The 26,028-nt window shown below is 55.2% G+C and overlaps 1 protein-coding gene and 1 pseudogene across 2 annotated transcripts in view; both read right to left on the reverse strand.

The window, feature by feature from the left end:
• Positions 1–6,897: 6,897 nt before the first annotated feature.
• On the reverse strand, positions 6,898–10,296 carry LOC138998974 (ragulator complex protein LAMTOR1 pseudogene; annotated as a pseudogene).
• The window catches only part of NFIL3 (nuclear factor, interleukin 3 regulated), a 71,182-nt gene continuing 55,204 nt past the window's right edge, over positions 10,051–26,028 (reverse strand). The window contains exons 1-2 of one of the 2 annotated variants that reach the window (XM_070400830.1): positions 23,903–24,115; positions 10,051–11,867 (exon numbers count right to left, since the gene is read on the reverse strand). In XM_070400830.1, the coding sequence (XP_070256931.1) occupies positions 10,341–11,714 (1,374 nt within the window). In that variant the 5' untranslated portion in view covers positions 11,715–11,867; positions 23,903–24,115 and the 3' untranslated portion in view covers positions 10,051–10,340. Of the gene's footprint in view, positions 11,868–23,902; positions 24,116–26,028 lie in introns of those variants that run through there. The other variant, XM_070400831.1, reaches the window with a different exon arrangement.

Here is a 26,028-nt window from a genome sequence, read left to right on the forward strand (position 1 = left end):
CTTTCTGAGTCTCTCCTTGGATTGATGGATGGAAGGATAGATAAATGTACTCAATATTTCTTACAGCTAATATTGTGGGATAAAAAAACCAAAGTTGGAAATATCTGGTCTAAAATATTAGGATATCCTAGCCGGTTTGGCTCAGTGGATAGAGCATTGGCCTGTGGACCAAAGGGTCCCGGGTGCAATTCTGATTAAGGACATGTAACTCAGTTGCAGATGTGTGCAGGAGGCAAACAATCAGTGTGTTTCTCTCACATCGATATTTCTCTCTGCCTTTCACTCTCTTTTAAAAAATCAATGGAAAAATATCCTCGGGTGAGGATTGAAAAAAAAATCTTCATTAAAAATAAATCTATACTAATAAAAGCCTAGGTGGTCCTCGCACCCTCACGCATGACATCATCACAAGATGGCCACAACAGGATGGCCACCACAGGATGGCCACCACAGGATGGCCACATGCACAACAGAGGTGGGGCCCAGTGGCTGCTCTGTGCTGTGAGGTCTGGGGGTCCCGCAGCTCCATGCGGCCCAGAGGAGGCCAGTCCAGGCGTCTCGGTCTCCGCCGCCTTGCACGGAGGAGGCAGGTCCTGGCGGAGGAGGCGGGCCGTGGCAGGGGAGGGCAGTTGTGGGTGATCAGGCCGGCAGGGGAGTGGTTAGGGGGCGATCAGGCTGGCAGGCAGAAGGAGTTTGGGGCAATCAGGCATGCAGGCAGGTGAGCAGTTAGGAGCTAGTGGTCCTGGATTGTGAGAGGGATGTCTGACTGCCGGTTTAGGCCCGATCCCACAGTCGGACATCCCCCGAGGGGTCCCAGATTGGAGAGGGTGCAGGCCGGGCTGAGGGACCACCCTTCCTTTGCTCCCTTCCCTTGCCCCCCCATGGCCCGAAGCCTCCTCACGGGACCTGGGCTCCAGGGAGCAGGGCCTCACAGCGGCACCACGTGGCGGCTTTGCTGCTGGAACCGGGACCTGCCAGCTCCGGTTCACAGGGGGCGCAGCAGGGAGACTGCACTACAGCACAGCTGTGCGCACTTGCTGTGTGTGGTGGTTCCCAGGGAACCGGCGGCAGCCCCTCAGAGTTGCCGCCCACAGTTTGGAATTCAGAGGGGAGAGGAGCTAAGCCTGCAAAATGAGCATCGACAACATGTCGAGGCCTTGAATTCCATGCAAGGGAGCCGCCGCGGTTACTTGTTAGCCAGAGGGTCCGCTGGCTGCGGGCTTTGGGGAGCCGTCAGCCCGGGGCACGGCGGTCAGGGGAGAGCTGGGCCTGCCCCGCTCAGCAGCACAAACCAGCGGTTCTCAACCTGTGGGTCGCGACCCCTGAAAATACATCCTGCATATCAGATATTTACATTATGATTCATAATAGTAGCAAAATTACAGTTATGAAGTAGCAACGAAAATAATTTTATGGTTGGGTGTCACCACAACATGAGGAACTGTATGAAAGGGTCGCGGCATTAGGGAGGTTGAGAACCACTGGAACCAATGGGACAAAGCACTGACTGTGGCTTTTCGTTTCTGAGTTCAGCCTTTTCAAGCGCTGCTGGTTCGGCTGCAGGACAGAGTGCACTGTGGGGGGTGGAGGGGGGAGCACGGCTTCTGAAGCTGCTGCCGGCTCTCCCACCAGCCAGGCCTGGGAGTGCGGGCAGATGTGATGGTTCATTTTATGTATCAGCCTGCCTGGCCGCAGGGCACCCTGATTAAACACGGCTCGGGGTGTCTGTGAGGGTGTTTCCAAGGAGGTAACCCTGGAATCAGCAGACGGCATCTCACCACAGCCCCTCCTGCCCTGCCTGGGGTCACACCCTCGCACCCCAGTTCTCAGGCCTCAGGCTCGCACTGCCTGGCAGACAGCTGGGCTCTCCTGGGTCTGCAGCTGGCAGACGGACAAGCAATTCCCCAGGAGGAATCTGGCCTCCCTCGCTCTAGGGCAGTGGTTCTCAACCTTCCTAATGCCGCGACCCTTTAATACAGTTCCTCATGTTGTGGTGACCCCCAATTTCATTGTTACAAATTGAACATAATTAAAGCATAGTGATTAATCACCAAAACAATATGTAATTATATATGTGTTTTCCGATGGTCTTAGGCGACCCCTGTGAAAGGGTCGTTCGACCCCCAAAGGGGTTGCGACCCACAGGTTGAGAACCTCTGCTCTAGGGAGACGGATGGATAGGTACACAGGTGTAGGCATACCCAAAGCGATGTGGGTATCCTCCTATCCTGCAGGTTCCATTTCTCTAAAGAACCCCAACACCGCAGGGGCCCCTCACGTTTCCACGAGGAACTGTGCGAAGGGCTACTGCTGGGACCCAGGAAGGGCTCCAAGGGCACAGGTGGCGTTCGTGGCGCCGTGAGAAGCCAGAGGCCGGCGCATCCATGCCGTGTGCTCACTGCAGTCCTGCCTGGGGCGGCGGCCGAGGAAAGCCCGGTGCTGCCCACCAGTGCCCGGTGCTGCCCACCAGTGCCCAGTGCTGCCCCCCAGTGCCTGCTGGAGCTTTGAGGGCGCAAGGCACACGGAGCTCTTGCCACAGCACACTCACACTCACGAAGGACCCGCCAGTAGAATCCTTATTTTGCTTTCATCATGGGTACATGTCTCCACATTTTTAAGGCAGAGTTCAATCTCTGGTACTCTACTCATGCTTTTAGGCGTCAGAGAACTTGGCAAAATGTTAGGCTGTGATAAAAAAAAGTAAGTCCTAGTTTCCGTCTGCTCAGCCACTGCTCGGCCACGGGTATTGCTCTCACCAGTTGTTAGATCGCACTTCTCTGCATCGCAGAACCTTCCGACCTGAGGTTAATTTACTTTCAAACTCAGTGACCACAAACCGTGATGCTTCCTTCCTTCCGGCTTCACTGCAGGCTCTGGGGGTCCCTCCTCCCGGGAAAATGAGTTGTCTGGGTGTTTTGCAAGAGTTGGGCCTAATTTGCATATTTGAAGGGAATGAAGTAGAGAGTGCAGACAATTATTTTGATTTTAGAAAAAGACATTACAGTATCAAAAAAACTCAGATTTCTGTCCCTTGAATTACCTAAATAATTATCCCAGTTCTGTTTGGCCGTGATGTCATATGATCTTAGATGCCATTTGGCACGCAACTCCAAATCGAAGGGGCAAGAAATCATTCACTGTGACATTTCTCCTACCTGGTGGAAGAGCAGGAAGGGGCTCATGGCAACCCATCTTCTCCTACCCCCTGCTGAGGGCCAGAAGTGCTGGTGTGCGTGGGCCAAGGAGACCCTTCCCGCTAGACTTCCGGCCTCCATTTGTCATGTCACATGGTCAGCGGCTTTCACGTTTTCGGAGGGAAAAGATGCAATCTGGTGGCTGCCTGCCTCGGTGGTCCTAGTCCTGAATGTGGGAGCCCCGCTGCTGACCGGTGAGCACAGAGGCAGCACAGGTGCCTCCGAAGGCAGGCAGGAGGGGGGCCTGCTCCCCTCTGTCCAGCAATCTGCCTTGACTGGGGCCCAGCACACGCTGTCTGTGTCTAAGCGCCGGTGGGCAGGCTGGTGTGCGGCCGCAGCGCTGAGTTCCAGGCATCCTGACAAAGGAGGGCTCATGGCTGCCCCTGACGTCCCCTCCCTGACTGCACCCCCAGGGCCCGTCCCACACGCCAGCGCCCTCCAGCCCCAGGCTGCCCTCCAGCCCCACGCTGCCCTCCAGCCCCAGGCTGCCCTTCTCCCTCCAGAAGCCCCTCGTTTCTCCTGGGCTGGTCTCGGGCTCTCCCTACCCCCACACCACCTCCTCTTCTCTCCTCTGGGGATCTGGGTGCGTGTGGGGCCAGGACCAGCGGACAGAGTGGTGAGTCCAGGCCTCAAGGGCGAGTGAAAGTTGGTGGCTCCACGTGCACTTGGGGACCTTTCCGACCTTGTGACAAGTTGGTCTGTCACTCTCAGCCCCTGCCGGGCCACAGGGCGGCTCAGGGGGCAGGGAGCTCAGCGATCCCACCCTTCGTCAGGGGAGGGGGGCTCACACTGCCCTCCAAGGTGCCCAGGGACCTGGGAGCACCGCACGGCTCCCCCTGCTCCCACCAGGCTGCCGCGTCTGCTGTGTCCTTCCAGTGTCCTTCCCGCCTGGCCTTCCCAAATCTCTCTCTTCCCTGCCCCGGCTCCCCTGACTGCAGACGTGAGGGCGCCTGGAGCCAGCCCTTCCACTCCTCCAGCTGCGATCACAGGTCCATTCCTACAGCTGCTCCTATGGCTCCACGTTAAGGCTGGATTCAAGGTCCTTTGCAAGTGGTTCTCCATTTCCTCTTGAAGTTCTTTCTGACCAATCCGCTAAATAAATTCATTCTCCGGATGCAGAGGGCCTTTCCTGCGTCCCCTAGGGCTGGCCCTGCTCTCAGCCCTGCAGCCCAGGCCACTCCCACCGCATCCTCAGCGCCCCCCGCTGGGCAGGCAGTCCGAGCCCCTTCCACACACACACACCCCCCCCCCCATGCGCCCTGCCTCCCGGCTATGTCTGCGGCTGCACCGCTTCAGTGTTCTGGTCTTTTTCTCACAAGCAAATCCAAAAGTCTTCAAAAGGAGACACTGTTTCTTTTCACTGTTTCCACAGCAGGCAGCACAAGGCTGGGCACACACAGGCAGTCCCTATACGTGTCATGGTGGGCAGGCCTCCGAACCCCCAGGTCCACCAGGGGCCCCTGGGCCTCAGTGGCCTGCTGGCCAGGTCCGCCCCCTCCCGCGCCCCCTTCCCCCCCACCCCCCATCCCAGCTCTGCAAGCACCCTGCCCTCAGCTTCACCGCCACCGGGCCGGCACTGGCTCCCAGAGGGGCTGCCTCGCTCTGCAGAGTGCTCCCCAGATAGGGTCCCACAGACCCACAGAGATCCCCTTGCAGATGGGAGTCCAGCAGGACCAGGACAGCGGGAGGTGGAAAGGGAAGAAATGGTTTTGCTCCTATTCCGCAGGGCTCCCCTCCTCTTTCCTCCCTCCCCTCTTCCTGCAAAAGTAGCCCCCAGCTCCCATCCTGAGAGCACAACCGCCCCCCACCCCTGCCTCTCACTCTCCCAGCAAAGCAACCTCCTCTGGGTGCGGGACCTGCTGAGTCACTGTTCAGGGTTTCCCTGTGAGCTCAGGAGCACAGCGGAGTCATTTTTCACAAAGGAAGTTCTCTCTCTCAGGGAAGACCTGGCACAGCTGTTAGAATAAGGTCTTTAACCACGTTACACTGACACCTCTGCCTGCGTCAGGTGGCTCACTCGGAGGTCTCCTGCTGCTCACCTCCCTGTAACCTGTGATCCTCCAGGCCTGGGTCCCTCCAGGCCCTTTCCTTCCAGGCTGGGTCCCTCCAGGCCCTTTCCCTCCAGGCCATGTCCCTCCAGGCCGGGTCCCTCCAGGCCCTTTCCCTACAGGCTGTGTCCCTCCAGGCCGGGTCCCTCCAGGCCTGTGTCCCTCTAAGGCCCTTTCCCTCCAGGCCATGTCCCTCCAGGCCGGGTCCCTCCAGGCCCTTTCCCTACAGGCTGTGTCCCTCCAGGCCATGTCCCTCCAGGCCGGGTTCATGCACCTGGGCCTTCACAGGGCTAGTCCCACCCTTCAGAGCCTTGGACTTTCTTCAGCACTTTCCCCAAAGTCACCTTCTCCTTCTGCGTGGACAGCACTGACTCACCAGAGGCCAAGCCGGCAGTCAGAGCCGCCCGGGGTACTCCGCTCACTGCTCTGAGCAGTCCTCTCGGTCTGCACGGCGTGGCCCGTGTGCAGACTGCCACCTCCTGAGCAGGAAGCCCTCATGCTGTAACCTGTCACCTCCTAACTCGCCTGCCCTCCCTCTGTGCCAGGAAGGCCCTCAGCTCCATCGGCCCTGCTCGGTCCACCTCAGGCCCTGGGCTCGGTCTCAGGGCTCCGTGCGCACGCTGCCGTTGACACGCCTGCCGACGCGGTGGCCTCCCGTGGAGACCCCAGTTCACATTCTGGACTGCAGTCCGTTCTGAATGTCCTTTCCTCTCCCCATCCTCGCTGTTATCCTGAATATCCCTCAATCTCACATTCTTGGCAAGTTTTTCTCCTTTAAATGTTTCTGGGGCTCACAGACAGGGGGCCACTGTGTGAGTCATTCCAAAAACCAATGGAGCCCCAGTGATTCTCATTTTTGAGGGAAAGTGTCTGGGTTTAAAAAATGAGTTGAAGAGTTTGAGGGAGCCCGGCGGCGAGGGACTGAGCCTCAGGAGAGGTAATGTGTGAACGCCAAGTGAACGGAGACAGGCGTGGCTGTTCTCATGGGGAGTATTTGTGCCTTGAAGATAACAGATAGAGTTCTTAGGAAGCAGGAAGTAGGAAGTAGGTGTTCAGAGAGCAGTTTCACCGAGTCCCAGAGAGAAGGCCTCTCCCACCACACCCGTCCTGCGACGCCCCTTCCCCTGAGGCCTGCCGTCTGCCGTTGCAGGGCCCGGCCAGGGGCACTCTGCAGCTCGCAGCCTTTTCCCGCTCCCGGGCCTGGCTTCTGGCTGCCACGGGAGCTTTGGCGAGTTAACCTCTCGGTCTCAATGTTCTCCTTTATAGAATGGGCACAGCAGCAAAAATAACAAGGAGACACTGTGGCCACAGGAGGGTGTGCCGATGGGGGGCTGCGTGGGGATGCCTGCTGCACTCCACAGGGGCCAGGGCTGAGCCGCAGGCCTGCCTCTGTGAGCCCACACGCACACCCTCTGCTCCCGCCCGCCTGTGCAGGGCAGTGGAGAGAAACGCACCGTTTCTGCCGCAGTGTCCCACGGCCGACCCGTGGCTGCCCCCTCCGTGCCCCGTGGGGGCGGCCCTGGAGGCAGCAGCTTTGCAGGCCGCGGTGCCCCCGCCGGACAGCACCTTCTGGGAGTGTTTGACTTCTGCTGCTCTGGCCTCTGTTGCTCGCCTGAGTGCAGTGACGGGTTCATTCAGCTGTAAACCATCCTACATCGTCTATGAGCTTTGCGAGCGGAGCGGGAGGCGCAGCGTTCCTCAGCTCACACCATGACAGAAGGACTGGGGAGAGGATTGCTAGTTTATGCCATCCTTTTATTTATTTACTTTTTTAATGTTTGTTTGTTTTTGTTTTGTTTTGTTTTGTTTTATTTCAGAGAGGAAGGAAAGGGAGAGATAGAAACATCAATGATGAGAGAGAATCATTCATCAGCTGCCTCCTGCACGCCCACACTACCGATCGAGCCCACAACCTGGGCATGTGCCCTGATTGGGAATAAAACCTTGACCTTCTGGTTCACAGGCCGACGCTCAATCACTGAGCCATGCTGGCTGGACATCCATTTATTTGTAAGGTGTAACGTTTTGAACATCATCCCAACCACATCTTGGATTCTTGAAATCATAGGAAAACTGACTAAGGAGAGGGCACCGGGGGACACGCTCACTAGGCAGCGCTCCCAGCAGCTGCTCAGAAGACGCCTTCCAGGCTGCGGCCACACTGCCCGCCCCCCTCCTCCCACAGAGCTCGGCCCTGCCTTCCCCCCTCCCAGGACCTCAGAGAAGAAGGGTCATCCCTCTTGGGGGAAATTTATCAAGTTTTTGTAACACGTTCTCTTTCACAGGGTGCCTTTAGCGCCGGCTGCTGCGCCTCTGGGCCGCGGGCAGGACGCTGCCTTCGTGTCTGGGCGCTGTCTGTGTTGCCATAGCCAACGTGCCACTGGGCGGTGATGCGCAAGCTGTAGAGAACTGAAGCCCCTCCATATGCCTAGTTATCTTACTGTTTTTCCCCGACTGTGAACTTAGCCAGCCTCTAAATTTTTTAAATTTAATACATTTCCTTTATCAAGGGAGATAAACCCCCCCCCCCCCCAAAAAAAACAACCAAACACCAAACATGTAAAAACCCAGGGTGCTAGAAATACAAACCAATTCATTCAAATTCAAGCTCCCCAGACACTGGTCACAAACCCTCGTGAGGTGCCTGTGAGCACCAAGTCAGGGAGACGGCCAGGAGCGAGGCCACGGGAAAGGCCCTCCTAGGCCCCTAGTGGTCACCCTCACTCCTTCCCAGTGACGGTGCAGACGTACCCGGCCCTGGCCTTTTGACCCCCACCCACCCCCTGGCCGGGGCTTCGAAGGCCAGTGGTTCTACCCCCTCCTGCTCCATCCTCACTTGTTCAGGCTTCCAGCCCGCTCTCCTCCTCCTCCACGCTCTTCTCCGTGATGGCAGCAGGTGGCACCGTACCGGCCGCGGGAGGCTGGGCCCAGGGGAGGCAGGGTGAAGGCGGGAGAAGAGCTGTCCAAGCGCCCTGTCTTCATGGGACCCGAACGGTACAAGCAGCGCCTCTCTTGCGCCCACGCGGGTTGAGGAAGAGCACTGCAGGCAGGAGCAGCCCTCCTGGAGGCTGCAGGTGGGAGACAGGGTGGGCTCACTGGCAGCGCCTGGTGGGCTGACGGGGGAGATGGCAGCGGCGGCAGCTCCTTCCAATGGGCCAGGCTGCTGCTCAGCACAGGCGCGCGGGTGCCATCTGCCGAGCCAGCCCAGGCACTCACGCTGCTCCGTGCCCTGGGAATCGGCGGCGTATGCGGCGGCGATGCTGCTGGCTGTCCTGGCGAGAGTGGAGAGCAGGACCTGCGCATCTGTGCGAGAAGGCTGTGCAGTGGGCTCAGCTCCATGGAGGGCTTTGGTGGGGGCCGGGGGGTCTAGGTGGGCCCAGCAGCAGCTTCCGCTCCTCTCGGTCCTGGTCCGAGTCCTGTAGCAGCACCCTATGCCAGGCTGCGTGTGCAGGGACCTACATTTTTTTCATTTAACATAGAAACCTAACTTTCCACTGTATCCCTATTATAACTCATGTTGTTAGTCATTCCATCCATTCCAGACGGTTAAATGCTTTCGGGTTCTGATTCCCAGCCAATATCTAAGCCCCCCTGTGCTTTGCAACATTGGCAAGAGATGGGTTTGCCTCTGGGCCCCACCCAGTCACTAATAAAATACTGACGAGAGAAGGCCGAGGCCAAGGCCAGGAACTCACTTCTCTAAGAGCCAGGAGATTTCAGAGAGAAAAGAGGTCATTGTGGCCTGAAGGACAAAGCGGATGGCACGTGTGTAGCTGGCACTGCCTTTCCGTCAAAGGACTACTTTCTTAAAACATGAAAGTGCAGGAAGTTTAACATAAAAACCAGGCTTTTACGCGAGTGGAGCCGTGCCAACACTGCAGACCCTTCAAACGAAGCGCTATGCCCGGGCTCTTCGGGAGGGCCCCCTGAGGTACAGGTGGCAGCGAGGGCTTGACCGACGTCTGGAGGAGAGAGATCGGTGGGGAAGAGACAGTTCTGAGGGCGGAGCTATGGACGCCGCTGTGCCTGACCAACAGCACCCACACCCGCCGCGCCGGCGCCAGAGGCTGCCGGACAACACGCAGCCTGTGCCTGACAGCACCGACAAATCACCATGATGGTCGGTCTTCTCATCCACTTACTCAGGAGGCTTTCTTCTGGGCTTGTGCATTATAAAGAGTTCTGAACTAGAACTATTATTTATATTCATTGACAAATCATAAAAAACACAAGTCATTACATAGACTCATACCGTGTATGAAATGTGATAACTGATATGTTCTTTGAAATTTTGGAAACTAAATAAAAACAATCTCATTAGGTTACTACCCTAGATGACTACACTAGAACTGTTAAGATTTACAATAACATTTTAAAAATGACTTCATCCCTAGTCTTTATTCACCTTTTAAAAAACCTCTAATTAATAAAGTGGGTCAGTGACTCAACTATTCACACCCATGTGTCACACTTAAAGAGAGATGACTAAAGACAAGCTGATGCCAAAAATATTGGATTTTTCTAGTTAAAAAAATATGAAGAAAACTTAGCTTTAAAGAAAAACAGATAATGGGGAGCAAACTAGCAAAGTAGTCTCAAATGCAACAAAACTCATTGTCACTTTCCCCCTCTCTTTGATTTTCACTTATAGCCGGGGCCAAATTAGAAGAAAAACAAATTATTTGCTGAACTTACACTTCAGTTTTCCCTTACTCAGGGGGGGAAGCACCCCTAAATAAGTAAAATGCAGAATACTTAATATCTAAATGGTTTTTCTTTACCCTCAAATCAAGTGCAATGAGCAGAAATTCTGTGTTTGTCACCAATCCTTTATTGAAACTGGTAACTTCCACACTTTCTAATAGAACAAAAAAAATAATGTTCAGTATATACAGTCTTTAAATGGACTATCTGACTATACACAAGGCAGGGTGATGACACAATCTAATCTTCATAATAATTTGTGCAGAAAAAGAGACCTGACAGACGTGTGAACAGTACAGTGAAATGACATCACAGGTCCAGTGAAACAGCCTGACACAGAACGCACGCATGGCGGCCAGGGACGCCTCCCCGGGAGAGGCTGGTCAGTAGTAATTCACCCCGAGTCGGAAGCAGAGATCTGGTGTGTGGCTATAAGTCTCTTAAGCGAGACCACCTCTGCAGATAGGTTTGCTATGCCCTGCTTCAGAAACAAGTTCTCTGGGTCGGACACTTTGTAGCCATTGTCTTTCATTTCAGCAACTCCGGTCTTGAAACCGTTCTGAGTTTTGCCCGTAAGTTCTCTCTGGTGCCAGTGTTCCGACCGGAGAGACCAGTCTTGGATGTTAGTCACTTGCACTGAAAAAGGCGTGAGCGGGGGATGGCCCGCACTTGGGGCACCGAGCTTCTCCAGTCCGAAATGCCTCCTGGCCGTCGCGCCAAGGGGCGAGGGAAGTTTGTGAGCGGCCTCAAAGTCAGCGTCCAGCGCCTCTACTTTGATCTGCATGGCTTTGGCTTTAATGCGGAGCTTGTGTGGCAAAGCGGAGGAGTTCGCTTCCGGGACTTTAACCACCGTGGCATGCCCATGCTGCAGCTCGAGGGGCGAGTGGATCGGGCCTTTGGGAACCTGCTGCTCGTCTTCTCCGTCCGAGGACTTTCCCACGGCACCATCATCGGTTTCCGACGTCCTCGGGGAGTTGCTGGAGGACCGGCTGGCCGGCAGGAGAGGCGGGGAGTGTGCGTAGGCAGGGAAAGAGCTGCCCACGTAGTTCTGATACACGGCCGCCCGGTAGGCGCCGGGGTCGTCCCGGGGCTCTCGGGCATAGCCCTCCAGTTCCACCGGCTCCTGCTTGATGGCCTGCAGCTTGCCGGCAGGACTCGGGCAGCCGCTCTGGCTCTGCAGGGCGCCCTCCCGCGCCGGCTCCAGGGAGCCCTCGGCGCCCTCGGCCCGCGCGCCCTGCGGCGAGTGCCTGATGACCGAGACGCAGCTGCTGGCCGCCGGCTCGTCCGCGAAGCCCCCGCCGGCCGCGGCCGGGTAGTCTTGGAAGTACACGGCCGCGGAGTTCCTGAGCTTCTGGATCTCTTGGGCATAGGCTGTGGAGCTGATTAAACCGAACTTCAATTTCAGGGAAAGCAGCTCAGCTTTCAGAGTGGCGTTCTCTTCTCCCAGGGCGATCAGTTTGTTCTCCAGCACGAGGTCGTTCAGCCGGCGCTTCTCCCGGGACCTCTTGGCAGCTTCGTTGTTCTTCCGCCTCTTCTCCCAGTACATGGCGTCTTTCTTTTCATCGGGGATGAACTCCCGCTTCCGCCGGCACGCGGAGGCCTTGCCTTTGCCCACACTCCCTTCACCCAGAAGCAGCTCCTCTCCCGTGGACAAGTCTTCGGAGACGTCAGTTAAGGCCGAACTGAGCACCACCACCTTGTCCGCGCTGCAGCCGGGATCCAGCGAGGCCTGCTCCTTCTTGACGGCCTGCATCTTCCTCAGCTGCATGGGAGACACGCCCGGGCGGTGCCGCCGTCCCCGGCGCTCTCAGATGCTGTCCGCCCTGGGCTTCAGCATCCATCCATGTCCCTCCTCCTGTCCGCCTGCCCTGCCCGGGACCGTCTCCCGCTCTCCCGCCGAGCAGAGTGGGGTCCAGGTGACCTGCAACACAGGAGAAGGAACAGTTATCCATTTGGTGACTATCTACCAGCAGTTATGGACAGGCACTATGCGAGCACTTAGGGCACAGGCCCGAACAAGACGCCGTTTTCCTTCAGAGTCTGCATTCTTAAAAAGGAAGTGCCCCAATTCCGAGACTGTAAGGTTGTCAAGGACAAATCCCCAAGGAGACCTGGGGTGGAGCACTCAGTGTGAGGTCCCCAGGAGTGAGAGAAAACCCCGAGGATGCGGGGTTGCGAGGATGCAGGGATGTGGGGATGTGGGGATGCGGGGATGTGGAGGATGTGGAGGATGTGGGGATGTGGAGGATGTGGGGATGTGGGGATGTGGGGATGTGGAGGATGTGGAGGATGTGGGGATGTGGGGATGCGGGGATGTGGAGGATGCGGGGATGTGGAGGATGCGGGGATGCGGGGATGTGGGGATGCGGGGATGCGGGGATGTGGGGATGTGGAGGATGTGGGGATGCGGGGATGTGGGGATGTGGGGATGCGGGGATGTGGAGGATGTGGAGGATGCGGGGATGTGGAGGATGCGGGGATGTGGGGATGCGGGGATGCGGGGATGTGGAGGATGTGGAGGATGCGGGGATGCGGGGATGTGGAGGATGTGGAGGATGTGGAGGATGCGGGGATGTGGAGGATGTGGAGGATGCGGGGATGCGGGGATGTGGAGGATGCGGGGATGCGAGGATGTGGAGGATGCGGGGATGTGGAGGATGCGGGGATGTGGAGGACGCGGGGATGTGGAGGATGCGGGGATGTGGAGGATGCGGGGATGTGGAGGATGCGGGGATGCGGGGATGTGGAGGATGCGGGGATGCGAGGATGTGGAGGATGCGGGGATGTGGAGGATGCGGGGATGTGGAGGACGCGGGGATGTGGAGGATGCGGGGATGTGGAGGATGCGGGGATGTGGAGGATGCGGGGATGCGGGGATGTGGAGGATGCGGGGATGTGGAGGATGCGGGGATGTGGAGGATGCGGGGATGTGGAGGATGCGGGGATGCGAGGATGTGGAGGATGCGAGGATGTGGAGGATGCGGGGATGTGGAGGACGCGGGGATGTGGAGGACGCGGGGATGTGGAGGATGCGGGGATGTGGAGGATGCGGGGATGTGGAGGATGCGGGGATGCGGGGATGTGGAGGATGCGGGGATGTGGAGGATGCGGGGATGTGGAGGATGCGGGGATGTGGAGGATGCGGGGATGCGAGGATGTGGAGGATGCGGGGATGTGGAGGATGCGGGGATGTGGAGGACGCGGGGATGTGGAGGACGCGGGGATGTGGAGGATGCGGGGATGTGGAGGATGCGGGGATGTGGGGATGTGGAGGATGCGGGGATGTGGAGGATGCGGGGATGTGGAGGACGCGGGGATGTGGAGGACGCGGGGATGTGGAGGACGCGGGGATGTGGAGGATGCGGGGATGCGGGGATGTGGAGGATGCGGGGATGTGGAGGATGCGGGGATGCGGGGATGCGGGGATGCGGGGATGCGGGGATGTGGAGGATGCGGGGATGCGGGGGTGTGGAGGATGTGGAGGATGCGGGGATGTGGAGGATGTGGAGGATGGGAGGATGTGGGGATGTGGAGGATGTGGGGATGTGGAGGATGTGGGGATGTGGAGGATGTGGGGATGTGGAGGATGCGGGGATGTGGAGGATGTGGGGATGTGGAGGATGTGGGGATGTGGAGGATGTGGAGGATGTGGAGGATGTGGGGATGCGGGGATGTGGGGATGTGGAGGAAGGCTGTTTCAGGAGCAGGAAAGGTGGGGTGGGGTGGGCGTGTGGGGATGGCACTTCGCAGGAAGGAGATGGCGGCCCGTCTGGTTGGTGGTTTCACAGCCTGGCACATAACATTTGTATCACTGAGGAGCAAGCACGCTAACCTCCTAAGAGGAACTTTTCCAAGTAAACTCCTTTACTGCCCTAACAAGTCCTATCATCGTATGGAATAAAATTCAAATGGAGGTAAATTCTTATTTCCCCTAAACTAAATAGAAATCACACAAACAACCAGGTTGTAGCTGTTTCACTCCGACTCTTACAGGGACACACGCCTGGCCCGCCCCCGCCTGCCAGGTGCACAGCACACGCAGCGCCAAGCAGCTCCTCGACGCTCCCGCGCTGTGAGCTGGGCACGTGCCTCTCTCTGGTTCCTTCTAACTGATTTATCAAACATCCACTTAAGAGTGAAGCACCCCAAGTGCTTTTTCTAGTCCTGAAAATTCTGTCAAAATAGGTTTCATTTACGTAGTAGCTTTGGACTAAAATAAATGGTGACTAATCAGAGGTGTGTTTCTTTTAAGTACAGTAGGATTCTTGAAACTTAAGATTATGTTAGGCCTTGGCCCGACAGCTCAGTGGTTAGAGCATCGTCCTGCTATGCCAAGATTGTGGGTTCGCTCCCGTCAGGGCACATGTAAGTGGCAACCAATGAACGCATGAATACGTGGAACAACACATCTGATGTTTCTTTCCCTCTCCTTCCCTCACTCTTTCCTGCCCCCTTCCTCCTCCCTCCCTCCCCCTTTCCCCATTTCTCAAATCAATAAAAATAAAAAGAAATATTTTAAACTGAAAGAATGTAATTATGAAAATAATTTCTTTTCACTTTACTAATTACTTTCAAACAAAATATAAAAACTCAAAAATAAAACCATCAATTACCCTCCCCTTGCACTGACGAAATATTTACAACCTGAATTTGACTTGCCGTGAGATAATAACCCATTTAGGCTCCATAACAGGCTTTTGGTGGTGGTTTCTGGATCTGTGATTCCAGACAGGTTTCTCCACCTCATTTTCCAGAAGGTAACCCTCCTAAAGGAGACGCAGCGCCCGCCGGCTGCCCGCGTCCCTCCGGCCACACTGGCGAGGGGCCTGTTTCTGCTCAGAGCCGCCCCTTCTCGGCTGTGCATAGTTTTCTGATGACTAATGAGATGAAGCTTAATTTCATCAGCTGGAAAAGCCTGCTACCTTCTTGTGTCGTTTCCAGAAGCAATAGAAGGAATGATGCAATAATTTCAGGATCATAAAAATAAGGTTTAATGCCACATTCTTGTTATCAAATTGAGCCAACACGAAAACAGTGAACTGCGACTTAGCGAAATTTGGGATTAATACCAAGTTTCTGAAAACCCAACTTTAATGGAAAATGTGGGCAAGGAGCCGCGGCAGCAGTGAGGGCACGGAGAGGGGCCTTTCTGGTTACACTTTAGTGGCACGGCACCATTCCCACTGGGTTTTGTCTTCTGACACAGAAACGTGCTTTTCCCCTGCGTGGAATGGTTTCTTTCCTCTAAGGATCTGTACTCCCTAATCCAGGTAAAGTCCCCTAGAGTCCTGGCCGAGGCAGAGAGAAAGCAGCCCTACTCCCATTTACCGAAAATACCCCGCTTGTCTCAATCTCGGAACCCCTTTCTTCCCAGGGTCTGCGTGCTGTCCGTCACTTTACATCGCCACGCGCTGTGGGGCACCCGCACCTGCAGAAACCCGTGTCTTCTGAGCGAGCCCCTTCCTGGGCGCACTGCACTGCACGCGCTCGAATGTGAGCTCTTCCCTCCTGGGCACCCAGCAGCTGCCTCTGTGACTCCCCGAGAATCACCACAGACTGCCCTGGGGTACTCTCTCTAACATCATCTTCCCAACAACCGTGCGGTGTGAGAAGTGGGAACCAGCAGCGTGAGACAGTCTCGGGCCTCACGTGCTGTCCTAAACGGGCTCCGTAACTTTCCACGACGGACCCACGCGAGAGCAATGCTGCCGCAGGCTAACGACATTCGCCAGAGCGGAGCTCCCACGGCATCTCATCGATGTTACACATGATAACGCGGGATAAGACGTTACTGGAGGACCTGCTGCACTGCGAAGCCCAATGAACATACTTGTATCCTAGCAACAAACTGAACATATTAGCTGTTCAATATTTCATTGACAGCAACTCATCTGCCTTATATAAGAGAGTTTTGTAACCAATAAACTTTTCTGATGTTTTTTTTAAAATATTTTGTAAATTCTAAAAAGAAAAGTTTTACTTCTTAGCAGAGAGCTTCTCTTATTCATTAATTGATTTATTCAACACATGTCCCTGCTGTGCACTGAGCCAGCCCAGGGCATATGAAGGCCGGGGGGAAACACCGAACTCCCAGGTGCCCAGGACTCCCGGTCTTTGGTGGGAGACAGACAGAGAGGACAGTGGGATTGTGAGGCGTGAGACCAAGGGGGCTGGTGCACTTCCCACACTGCAGCTAGCTGCACTGCTTTTGTCGTGGTATGATGATAAAAACAAAGACCACCATCACGGCTCCACTTACTGACACTAACTGTGCAGCAGCCGCTGTGGCTGGCCTGTCGTTACTCCATCGCCCCACAATAACCATTTCCTGGTGAGAACACGGAGGCGCCGAGAAGTTCAGGGACTTGCCCAGTGTCACACAGCCAGGTGAGTGGCAGAACGCAGCCCCACCTGGCCCAACTCCTATCCCATTCCTCCGGCAGCGCCCTCTCCTAACCCGGCAGGGGGGGTGGGGTGTATATTCCGCAGTGCGTCTCATTCACACGCGGCTCCTCTGTGTCACCCTCGTTCCTCAGTGATACACACCCATTTGCCGACTCACGTGGGGACAGGATGGCAATGCTAGTTGCCGCCAGAACTCCTTTCAGGCAACAGAGGCACCACCTGGAACTTTCCTCCAGCTTCCTCAGAGTTGCTTTACACCTAAGGTATTTAATGAATTGAGAAAACACTAAGTTTTCCTATCTCGGCTAAAATATTAACCTCTTGGAAACTTTTATTCATGCTAAAATAAATAGAGGAAAAGAAAGTCGCAGCTTTGGCACTGTATCCCTTTTCAGCCTGGGGTGGAGTGGGCGCTAAACCACAGGAGGCGAGTGGCTGTCCCAGGAGCACGGGGCAGCTGAAGCCGGAGAGGCCCCGGCGCCTCGGCACGACTCTCAGCATGAACTCAGCCTGGGCGGGCGCAGAAGCAGGTCAGCGCCCTGGAGACATCGGTGTGCACGCTGCCAATGGCTTCCTCTCAAACCCAGGGCTGCCCCTGGTGCCGAATGTGCCAGCCACTCGCCTCGGCCGCCTGTACTGACCACCACGGACATCGCGTGCATCAGCCACTGCTCTAGTTTCCTTTCTGGTGAGTAACTGACACTAAATGCCAACTCTAGGATGTGGGTGTATCCAGCATGATTAGCTTCATTACACCCATTAGGTAATGTGGCTGCTTCTTAAAAACAAATAAAAAGAGAAATTTAAGAGCAGGCGTCATCACACCCGAATGGACATTTTTCCCATGTCCAGTGTGGACGTGCTGTGGCTAGTGGATGCTTTCCCATAGCACGTGGCACTATTTCCACAGGCAGGAGTTCTCATCCATAAGTCGGGAGTTTTAAAGTCTATTTAACACAAGTGACCAGAATATTGCTTTTAATTAAGATTAAAATGTGGCTTAGAAAATTCCTCTAAAAGAATGAAACTTTACAACATCAATTCCAGGCCAAGTCCCTCCTGGAGGAGCGCCCTCATCACTGACGTCGCGTGAACCGCGGCCTGTCTCTTCCCGGCCTCCCGCCCGCCCGGGAAGTGACCGCTACATTTCACACTCTTTGCGGAGCAAGAAAAGAAGCAGCATTTTGTTTCAAGTATCTGAACTCTTACTAATAGTTTAGACACTAAAAGCTATTATAGGAAAATTTTGTTATTAATTCTCTCTAAAGGAGAAGGCTTATTGCAAATGGTTCCTTTTATATATTTTTATTTTAAAATCTGTCAATAAAAGAGGAAATACTATTTCATATGCCCAATGATATAGAAACATTTTTATAGAACTATCTCATCTTTCCTCTCCTCTCTCGAATGCGCTGTTTATTCCCTGAGAGGTATAGTACAGACATCATTAACAGCAAAAAAGGCCTTTATGTGCAACTGTAAGTCACCTCCCCGGTAAGCAGCCAGTTGCTTGTTTTGGAGATAAGTGCCATTTAAGTGAAAGGGAAAAAAAGTTAATCAATTCACAGCTCTTTAAACTATTAATACTAGTAAAAGATTAACCTACATTTTCCTCCTGTGTGTACAATCCATGGCATGACTGTTTCAACAAAATGCTTTACTTCTTTTCATGGATAAAAATGAAAGCCAGTATTTAAAAGCAGAGATTAAGCAGGAAAAAATACACATGTCCAATCAAGGGTGGAGTGGGGGACAAAAACTCAGGAAACATTGAAGTTTCAAGAAAGAGGAGTTCTAATCAGTCAGAAAAATAAATGGCTTTTTAAATTAAAAAGAGAAAACTATGTTAAACCTCTCCAAGTGCCAGTGAGGCGCCTTCCATTAACAATATAATTCTGTCTGCAGTAACACAGCCTTGAACATTAAACCAGAGAGAAATGTGTGTTTCTGAGAGATGAACACACATCAACAGGCGCTCACACTTTGCTAAAACCTCGCCCGTCACAGCGACAACTGGCCCCGTTTCCTATTTGGGCGCATCCACAAATAATGTGTCAAAACCATTGATCGCGTTTGTGACGAGTGACCGTTTCTTGCTCCTCATCCTCCACAAAGGACGACTTGAAAATGAGATTTAAACTCAAATAAATGATAAAACTGCATTTCATTATAGCAGGGAAACAACTGAAGGAATTGAAATAAAACAGCATAATGGCATTTTTTTAAATAAAAGAAGCCAGTGTTTGTAACCTAGCACATGAGAATATTCTGAAGGCTGCGCAGAGCTGCGAGGAGGCTAACACAGCTGCGGGGCATTAGAAATCCGGACAAAACCACCCTCCCTAGGATGGAGGGAACTGAGGGGTGGGGACGGAACAGCAGTGCACTTGTTAAAAATCTGCAGTCATTTCAAAATGGGGATCTTTTTCTTGACACTTTCAGAAAAATAATTTATCAGTCTAAGCTCAACTCTTAAGGGACACCACCAATCACAAGGTAATCCAGTTACAGGACAGTCTGCGGGGTAAGTACACAGCAAGTCATGATGGCAAAACTGGTGTGGGCAAAAGGGTGGGTGGGAGGAGTATGGGAGGGAAAGTTCTGGCATGTTTGTGATTATATTGAAGAAGCATTCCAGTTCTCCTCAGTTTGACTGTTTGATTGCTTCTTTTAATTTCATTTTCTTTTTTTAAATGTTTTTATTAATTTCAGAGAGAGGAAGAGAGAGAGAGAGAAAGAGAGAGAGAGAGAAACATCAATGATGAGAGAATCACCTACTGGCTGACTCCTGCATGCCCCATGCTGGGGATCGAACCCACAACCTGGGCATGTGCCCTGATGGGAATCAAACCAGTGAGCTCCTGGTCCATAGGTCATACTCAACCACTGAGCCACACGGGCCAGGCTAATTTCACTTTCTTTCCCAGTTTGCAGATGACTACAAATGTCATTGGCTTTACTATGTGCCTTAGGAGCAGGGCAGGTTTTTTATAAATGTTTGTTTTGAGTGTTTATTGGGAGGCTACTTAGTTGCAGTTTAAGATCTCTGGAAAGTTAGTTAATAAAAGACACCATATTCTGATAACTAAAAAGGCTTATATATATTCTGATTCCAATGAAACTGCACAAATCATTACGAAAGGCTTCTAGCAAATCCTTACTAAACTTTCTTATCATAAAACAGCTCATGCGCTCTGATTCAAACCATATGAGAACAGCATTTTCTTTTTATACTACAGGAAAGTTATTTGCAGAGAAATCTGAGAGATAATAGGGAGTGGTGGTAATATAAATTCATTTTGAAACTGAAAATCTCTTATGTAATGTCTGTGATCAAAGGTCAACATCTTTCGACATTCTCGTATGAGTCCGATTTGGATAAAAATCAACTCAAGTATAATTTAGAAAAATAACAGGATATCAAACAATGTGTTAACCCTACGAAACACAGGTCTACCTTACAAAAACAAGAGATGAATATTAAAGGAAACTTCAATTACATTGTTTCTGTCACATTTTGAACTGAATCCCAAGTGTGCTCTCATTCCTCAATACAAATTAAAAATAAACAACTTTTAACAGCACCAATGCCATCTGGATGACAATGGAAATAGTGAAGTATGTGTGATTTTAGTCGGGCAAAAATAAAGGCCAGGCAACATGACCGCACCTTTTCCACTGCGTGCGCAATCAGTCACGTCTGGGAACTGGCTCCCGGACCGGGCAAGGTCAGCTCGAAATATCCACTCAGCTGGTGAGTCAGGCGCATTGCTCAACCCGGGAGGGCTCTAACAAAGGGTTTGAACTTGCAGGTTGTTGCATCACAGTCATGTTATAATTGCACTTTGCAAAGATAAGCCTTTAACACAGAAAAGGAAATTGCTTCAAAAATTACAGTGAGCTTGTACTCACACTCGGGGAAGAGCTCAGGGGGGTGCTGCCAGCAGGCCTCCCCACCCCCGTTTGCAGGCTGCTAATTCATCTCTGTGCCTCCACTTCCTGACCTAGGAAGAGGGTTGGTCATAGAACACTCAGCACAGTGCCGGGCACATGCAGGCCGGTGCTGAGGGGCTGTCAGCTCCTGACCGCAGTTCTGAGGAGTGGGCGGTACCAAGGCATCCATGAGGAGGGCGAGTCCAGGCCTTGTTAGCCCCTCTGGCTCTCAGTGAGAACCTGCCCTGTGTCAGGGATTTAGGCTTCAACCTTTTGGTGTCCTCCCTCCCTCCCAGACCCCAGGCCACAGAATTTTAGATGCAGAGACTCTCCAGGCCACGGCAACTGCCAGGGAGGTCAGGAGACCGGCGAGCGAGCCGTGGCACTCCTAACACCATTGCTGCCACCATGCGCACCCTCGGGTCCTGCGCAGTCCCCCAACACCAGCCCCATGACTGGGGGCCTGAAGTCCTGCCAGCCTGCCAAGAATCCCCTTCAAGCGCAGTCACCACTGGGCGCGATGGCAGGGTTTTGAGAAAAAGGTTAATCATGATTAGAACAAAAATTGTTCCTAGAAGGATCTGTAACTACATAGGTGCAGCACAAGCTCCAGTCCTTGCTGTGATCGCAGAGACTAGGCAGGGAAGAAGGAAGGCGAACGCCTTTTACTTGAAAAAATAACCTGGTTCCTGGTCAGTAACAGCACAGGAAGCACCTACTGAGCTCCTCACGGCTGCCCAGCTCCGCGGGCTCGCTCCCTCAGTTCACCCCCAGCCATAGAAGGAAGGGCCGGCGAGATCCAGCCCGGGCCTCAGGCCTCGGGACCTTGCTCTTGCCCACCCAGGGCCTGTGCGCTTCACACTTGACTGAAGGCGGCCTGGGAGTCCGCCGAGCTGCGCCGCCGACCTCCCCGCCAGCCCCGGGACCCTCCCCGACGTGTCCGCCCCGACGTGTCGGGGGATGAGAGCTCCTCTGCCATAGGAGGCGCGTGGGGCTTTGGCTTTGTTTCACCGCGTTCTGGATTTAGGAGATGCCGTCCTCTCCCCCAGCCTCTGACCGCATAAACGAATGGGCTAAAACATACATGGACCGAGCCAGCCACTCCAGCGGGGACCCTCCAACCACCATCGGGCTGGGGAGTCCCCACCCCCAATCTCTGTGGCGTGTTGGCACCTGGAGGTCTTCTTAGGTCTTTTTCACATTCCACGAACCCAGAGCGCTCGACTCAGAAATACAATGAAGCCTCCGGGAACAAAGGTGTCTGCGGAGCTCCGTGCAGCAGGCAAGGGGCAGGCCCTCCCGGGAGCGTCCCCCTCCGCGCGGCCTCGCCCGGGTCCCTCCTCCCCGCCCCCGCCCCTCCATCGGCCCAGCGCACCCCTCGCGCACCCGCACTCCCGGCCGGAGGTCCCCCGGCGCCCGCTGCGCCGCGCCCACCCGGGCCCGCCCCCGCCCAGTGGGCGGCGCAGCGGGGCCTCGCAGCGCCCGGACCCCGCGCCAGAACAAAGGAATGCGGGGACCCAGCGAGCGGGAGCGCGGGCCGCAGAGCAGAAGCGCCGCCCGGGGTGCTGGGGGTACCACCCCCACGCGGCCAGACCCCACGGGCCCGCAGGAGGGAGGGTCGTGCTCGAAGGTCGCCAGCGGAAGGTGACGCTACGCGGCCCCCTGCAGGCCAGCTCCAGCTGCAAAGTAGGTCAGGGTCTGACCCCGGGCCGAGCAATATTAGCTTCTAGTATTTGGGGTGATATAATTTGTTCCAGTGGTGAAGCTTTATAGTACACCCCCCAAAACCACCCCACGACGCGGCACTTTTAATTATTTAAACGTTAGGAAAATCTAACATATACACACCATCATATACATATATTACACATTAGAGTTCAGGAAGAAACATAAAATCTGGGTACATTATAGTATATTCATCTCTCCTCACATAAACAAAAGTAGGTTATCCAGGCAAAAATACAACCTACTAATTTATATGTGTTTCCCATAAATCTGATCTGGTCTGGAGAAAAAATACGATGTGAAATGAGCACTTGGGGATCATTCGCTGCTGCTATTTACAAAGCCAAGCACCAAGCAGAGGCTGACACTGGCCCTCCCTGCCTTCGCAGGAACAGCACTTCCCTGAGCTGTCCTCTAAAAAGATACACGAGTCAGAATCCAGCAAATCACCCGGCTCTGGGAAACGTCTTCCTAAAAATACAATCTTACCAAAGCCCTCCGAAGGCGTGGAGTTAAAACTACAGCAAATGGCCTTGAGCACGGATTTGCACACAGCCCTGGAGAAACACCAGAAATAGCACTGGGAGGCCGCAATTGTTAAAATCTGATAGGACTAAATTTAGAAGAATGCACATTTCATGTAGGGGAAAGACATACATAGGGCAGCATAAGCAAACTCAATGCTGACCCAGTTGTCTGTGTTCCTGTGTAATCTATCCCTTAAAAAAATGTTACAGTGGCATTTAAAGTCTGAGATTGTCCTACTTTCTTTGTAACAAGATTATAAAATCATGTAATTAGCTCCCTCTTCCTATGCTCACTGCCAGCAAATTCAGCCGTTACATAATGCAACATTTCCAGGAAACTGATGTGATCTGTCACGTCGTGTCTGAAAAAGCAACAATAAGGTGAGGAACGGGCTGATCGTAAGGAATGCATTAAAATTAGGCGGGGGGGGGGGGGGGGGAGGTAAACGTCACAAGGGCTCATTCCAGATTTAAAAATAATAGCGCAGATACTACCAGGAGCGAACCCTGTCGTATCTGAGATCAGAATTCAACCCGAGGAAGTCTTCCTTTCATGTTTTGTAGGAATGTTTTAAAATGAACCTTTTTATTGGGGACGTACTACAGATGTGAATAACGACCTAATACTCAACGCTGCGCTAACATTCCCAGGTCATTGCACACGTACGCGCACATTCCCAGAGGAGCCGTAATCCTCGCCAACCTCTCGCCGTGGGCAGATTATGCAATGTGTGCAAGGACAAACCACAACCTCCCGAAGCGCGGGTGCCACACGCTGACGACAAACGCGGAGGAAAACGTCTGTGCTCACACCGCCCGGACAAAAACAAACGCGGCGCAGGCATTCTCCGAGTGCCGTCACTGTTCACGCCACCGACCCTTTCTCAACAGGAAAATCCAGACTATTTCCCATTACTCAGCCGCCCCCCCAACCCCCCGCCCCCCCTCCCCGCCGCCAGCACCGCAGAAAGCAGGAGAAAGGAGAGAGCGTTGCCCTTCCCGCTCGAGATGGCTCAGCCTCGGCTACTTCTCCGCTTCTCTCTACCAAAACATCAATTTTCCCGAAATCAGGAGACATTATGCAACAGCGGCGGGGCGGGGAGGGGATGGGGGTGGGGAGCTCGAACCAGCCCGGTCTACGTGCCGGCGCGAGGGCGCTGCAATCAAAGCAGCCACCTTAAGGTGGCGAGTCCCCTCTCCCGACAAGGCAGCAAAAGTTTATGTAACCAATGCCCCGCGCACACTTGCCGCCGCCGGCCAGCCCCGCGCACAGCCCGGTCCCCGCCCGGCTCCCGGCGCCCGCGCGCCCCGGGAGCGGGCGGGGAGCCCGGAGCCGGGCCGTGTCGGCAGTGGGCGGAGCGCTTACCGTGTTCCTGCTCTCGGGCCGGCGAGCAGGGCGGCGGGGAGAAGGAACGGGGGCCGGGAGCGGGCCCGGCGGCGCTTGGGCTCGGGCTGGGGCCGGGCTCCCGGGCGGAGGCGAGGGCGCGGCTCGGGAGGCGGGTGGCGCGCGGGTCCGCGGGCGCTGTGGCCGCGCCGGGAGATGTGTGTTAGTAGGTCAGTTCCGAGCGCCGCGCTACGTCGCCGCCCGCCAGCCCCACCGTGACGGGCGACCGGGCCCCAATCGCCGCGCCCGCACCCGCCCCCTGCCCGCCGCCAATGGCCGCGGCCGGCGGGGGCGGGCTCTGGCGGCCACGCCCCCTCCCACTCCCCCTCCGGGCGGCGCCACCGGCACCCCGCGCCCCTCCTCCTCCACGGCCTTCGCCGCCGCCCCAGTGCTGGGAGGACCCCGCTCCCGGGTTGCGCAACCGCCAGTTCTGCCGCCGGGAACGGGCGAGGCCCGGAAGGGGCCCGAGACCCCCAACCCTCCGCGTCCCCCCAGCCCCGCTGCTTTCTTTCCTGTCCCGGCCGCTGCGGCCCCTCGATAGCCCCTGCGACCCCGGCTCCCAGCAGAAGCCCTTTCGGTCTCCCCGAGCGCGCCGCCAGCCAGGCTACCTGTTGCCGGCCGAGCACCAGGCCGCGGGCTGCGGCGCCCCGGCCGTGGCCGAGAGCTCCGTGCGCCCTTCCCCGCGCGCTCGCGGGAGGTCCCCCACCTCCTTGAGGTGGGCGACTCGGGAGACAAGGCGGAGGTGGGGTGGGGGGCGCTGGCGAGCTGCGAACCCTCGCGAGGGCCAGGCGTGGGCCGGGGCCGAGCGGCCGGTCCGAGCCCCTCGGGGCTGCGTAGGCAGCGATTACGCGGCCCAGCGCCTCTCCCCGGGGAGAGAAGCGCGACGCGCAAACACCGCCCCTGCACATTAGGGCGCCGGTGACGGCCTTGGAGGCGCTGCGTCAGAGGCCTGGCGAAGGAGGGCCCCGGCCCCGGCCCCGGCCCCGCTGGTGCTCCGGCTGCTGCGCCCGCTGGCGAGGCTGCGGGGCCGGGCACGCCGCGCGGGGTATTTGCTGCTGATCCTGGAGCTGGTCGTTCGTTAGTGTCCTCTCTGCCCTCATTGAACGCTGTCACCGTCACCTCCAAATTCCCGGCTCCGTAAGAGACTTAAAGAAATGGGAGAAGGACACCTCGCGGCGGGGTCTTAGTCTTCGCTGGAGCCTGCCCGGCACGTGGCGTTCCAGAGGGAAGAGGGACTGCCGGAGGCCGGCCGCCGTGCGGGGAGCCACGCTCCTGGCGGGCGTTCCCAGTAGGGAACGTGCGGGCGGAGAGGACTGCCTGCCCTGCTTGGGCTGTGGGGGAGCGGGGCTGAATTCTTACCGTGACTTTCCACTTCTTCCTCCTCTTGATAAAAATACACTTACAAAGAAAAGAAACATTTGAAGCAAACGTCAAAGAGAAGAGTAGTGAACCTCCAGCGGCTGTGACCCGCGGCCATCGCTGGCCGAAAGTCTGCTGCGCTCAGTCTGTCTCCTTTTCCCCTCCCCCATTCTCATGAGCACCCAGAGTGACGCCCAAATGTTTTCATGTTTCAGTTGCGTTTTTTGGAAAGACTCGCATTTCAAACTGTCCTCCAAGGGCAGTGTTGTGGTTCAGAACACAGATCGCCCACAGTTCACCGGAGGCCTGTCTCCCAGCAGGGCCTGGCAGGTAAGCAATGTGAGCTTCACCGCTTCCCAAACACACCTTCCAGGGAGTTGCTGGGCAGTTCAAGACGCACATCCGTGTATGGCTTTTGGGTCGGTTCCCCTCTATTAGGCATTTATCCCAAAGACTTGACTACCTTGATGAAAATGAATTCATAATTTGGTGTCTCATATTCGCTTTTCTCATTTTTACTAATAATTTTCCTTTCCCCCCAAGCGATTACAATGCCCATGATAGCTTTGAAAATCTCTTAGTTTAAAGTAAGACCGTATCCCTAAGTCAGTAACGACTTCAGTGTTAGAACGGCAGCCTGTTCCTGGAGCCCAGGGCCCCATCCGCACCCCCCCCCCCCACCCCCTCCTCCGAGACGTGCTCCACATTGTTCTGCACTTTGAGTAATTCCGTAGCATTCCAAATTCACT

This window comes from Myotis yumanensis, unplaced genomic scaffold (genome assembly GCF_028538775.1).
Source record: "Myotis yumanensis isolate MYYU_CA2020_CCGP unplaced genomic scaffold, mMyoYum1.0.hap1 SCAF_21, whole genome shotgun sequence".
In the NCBI taxonomy this organism is placed as follows: domain Eukaryota; kingdom Metazoa; phylum Chordata; class Mammalia; order Chiroptera; family Vespertilionidae; genus Myotis; species Myotis yumanensis.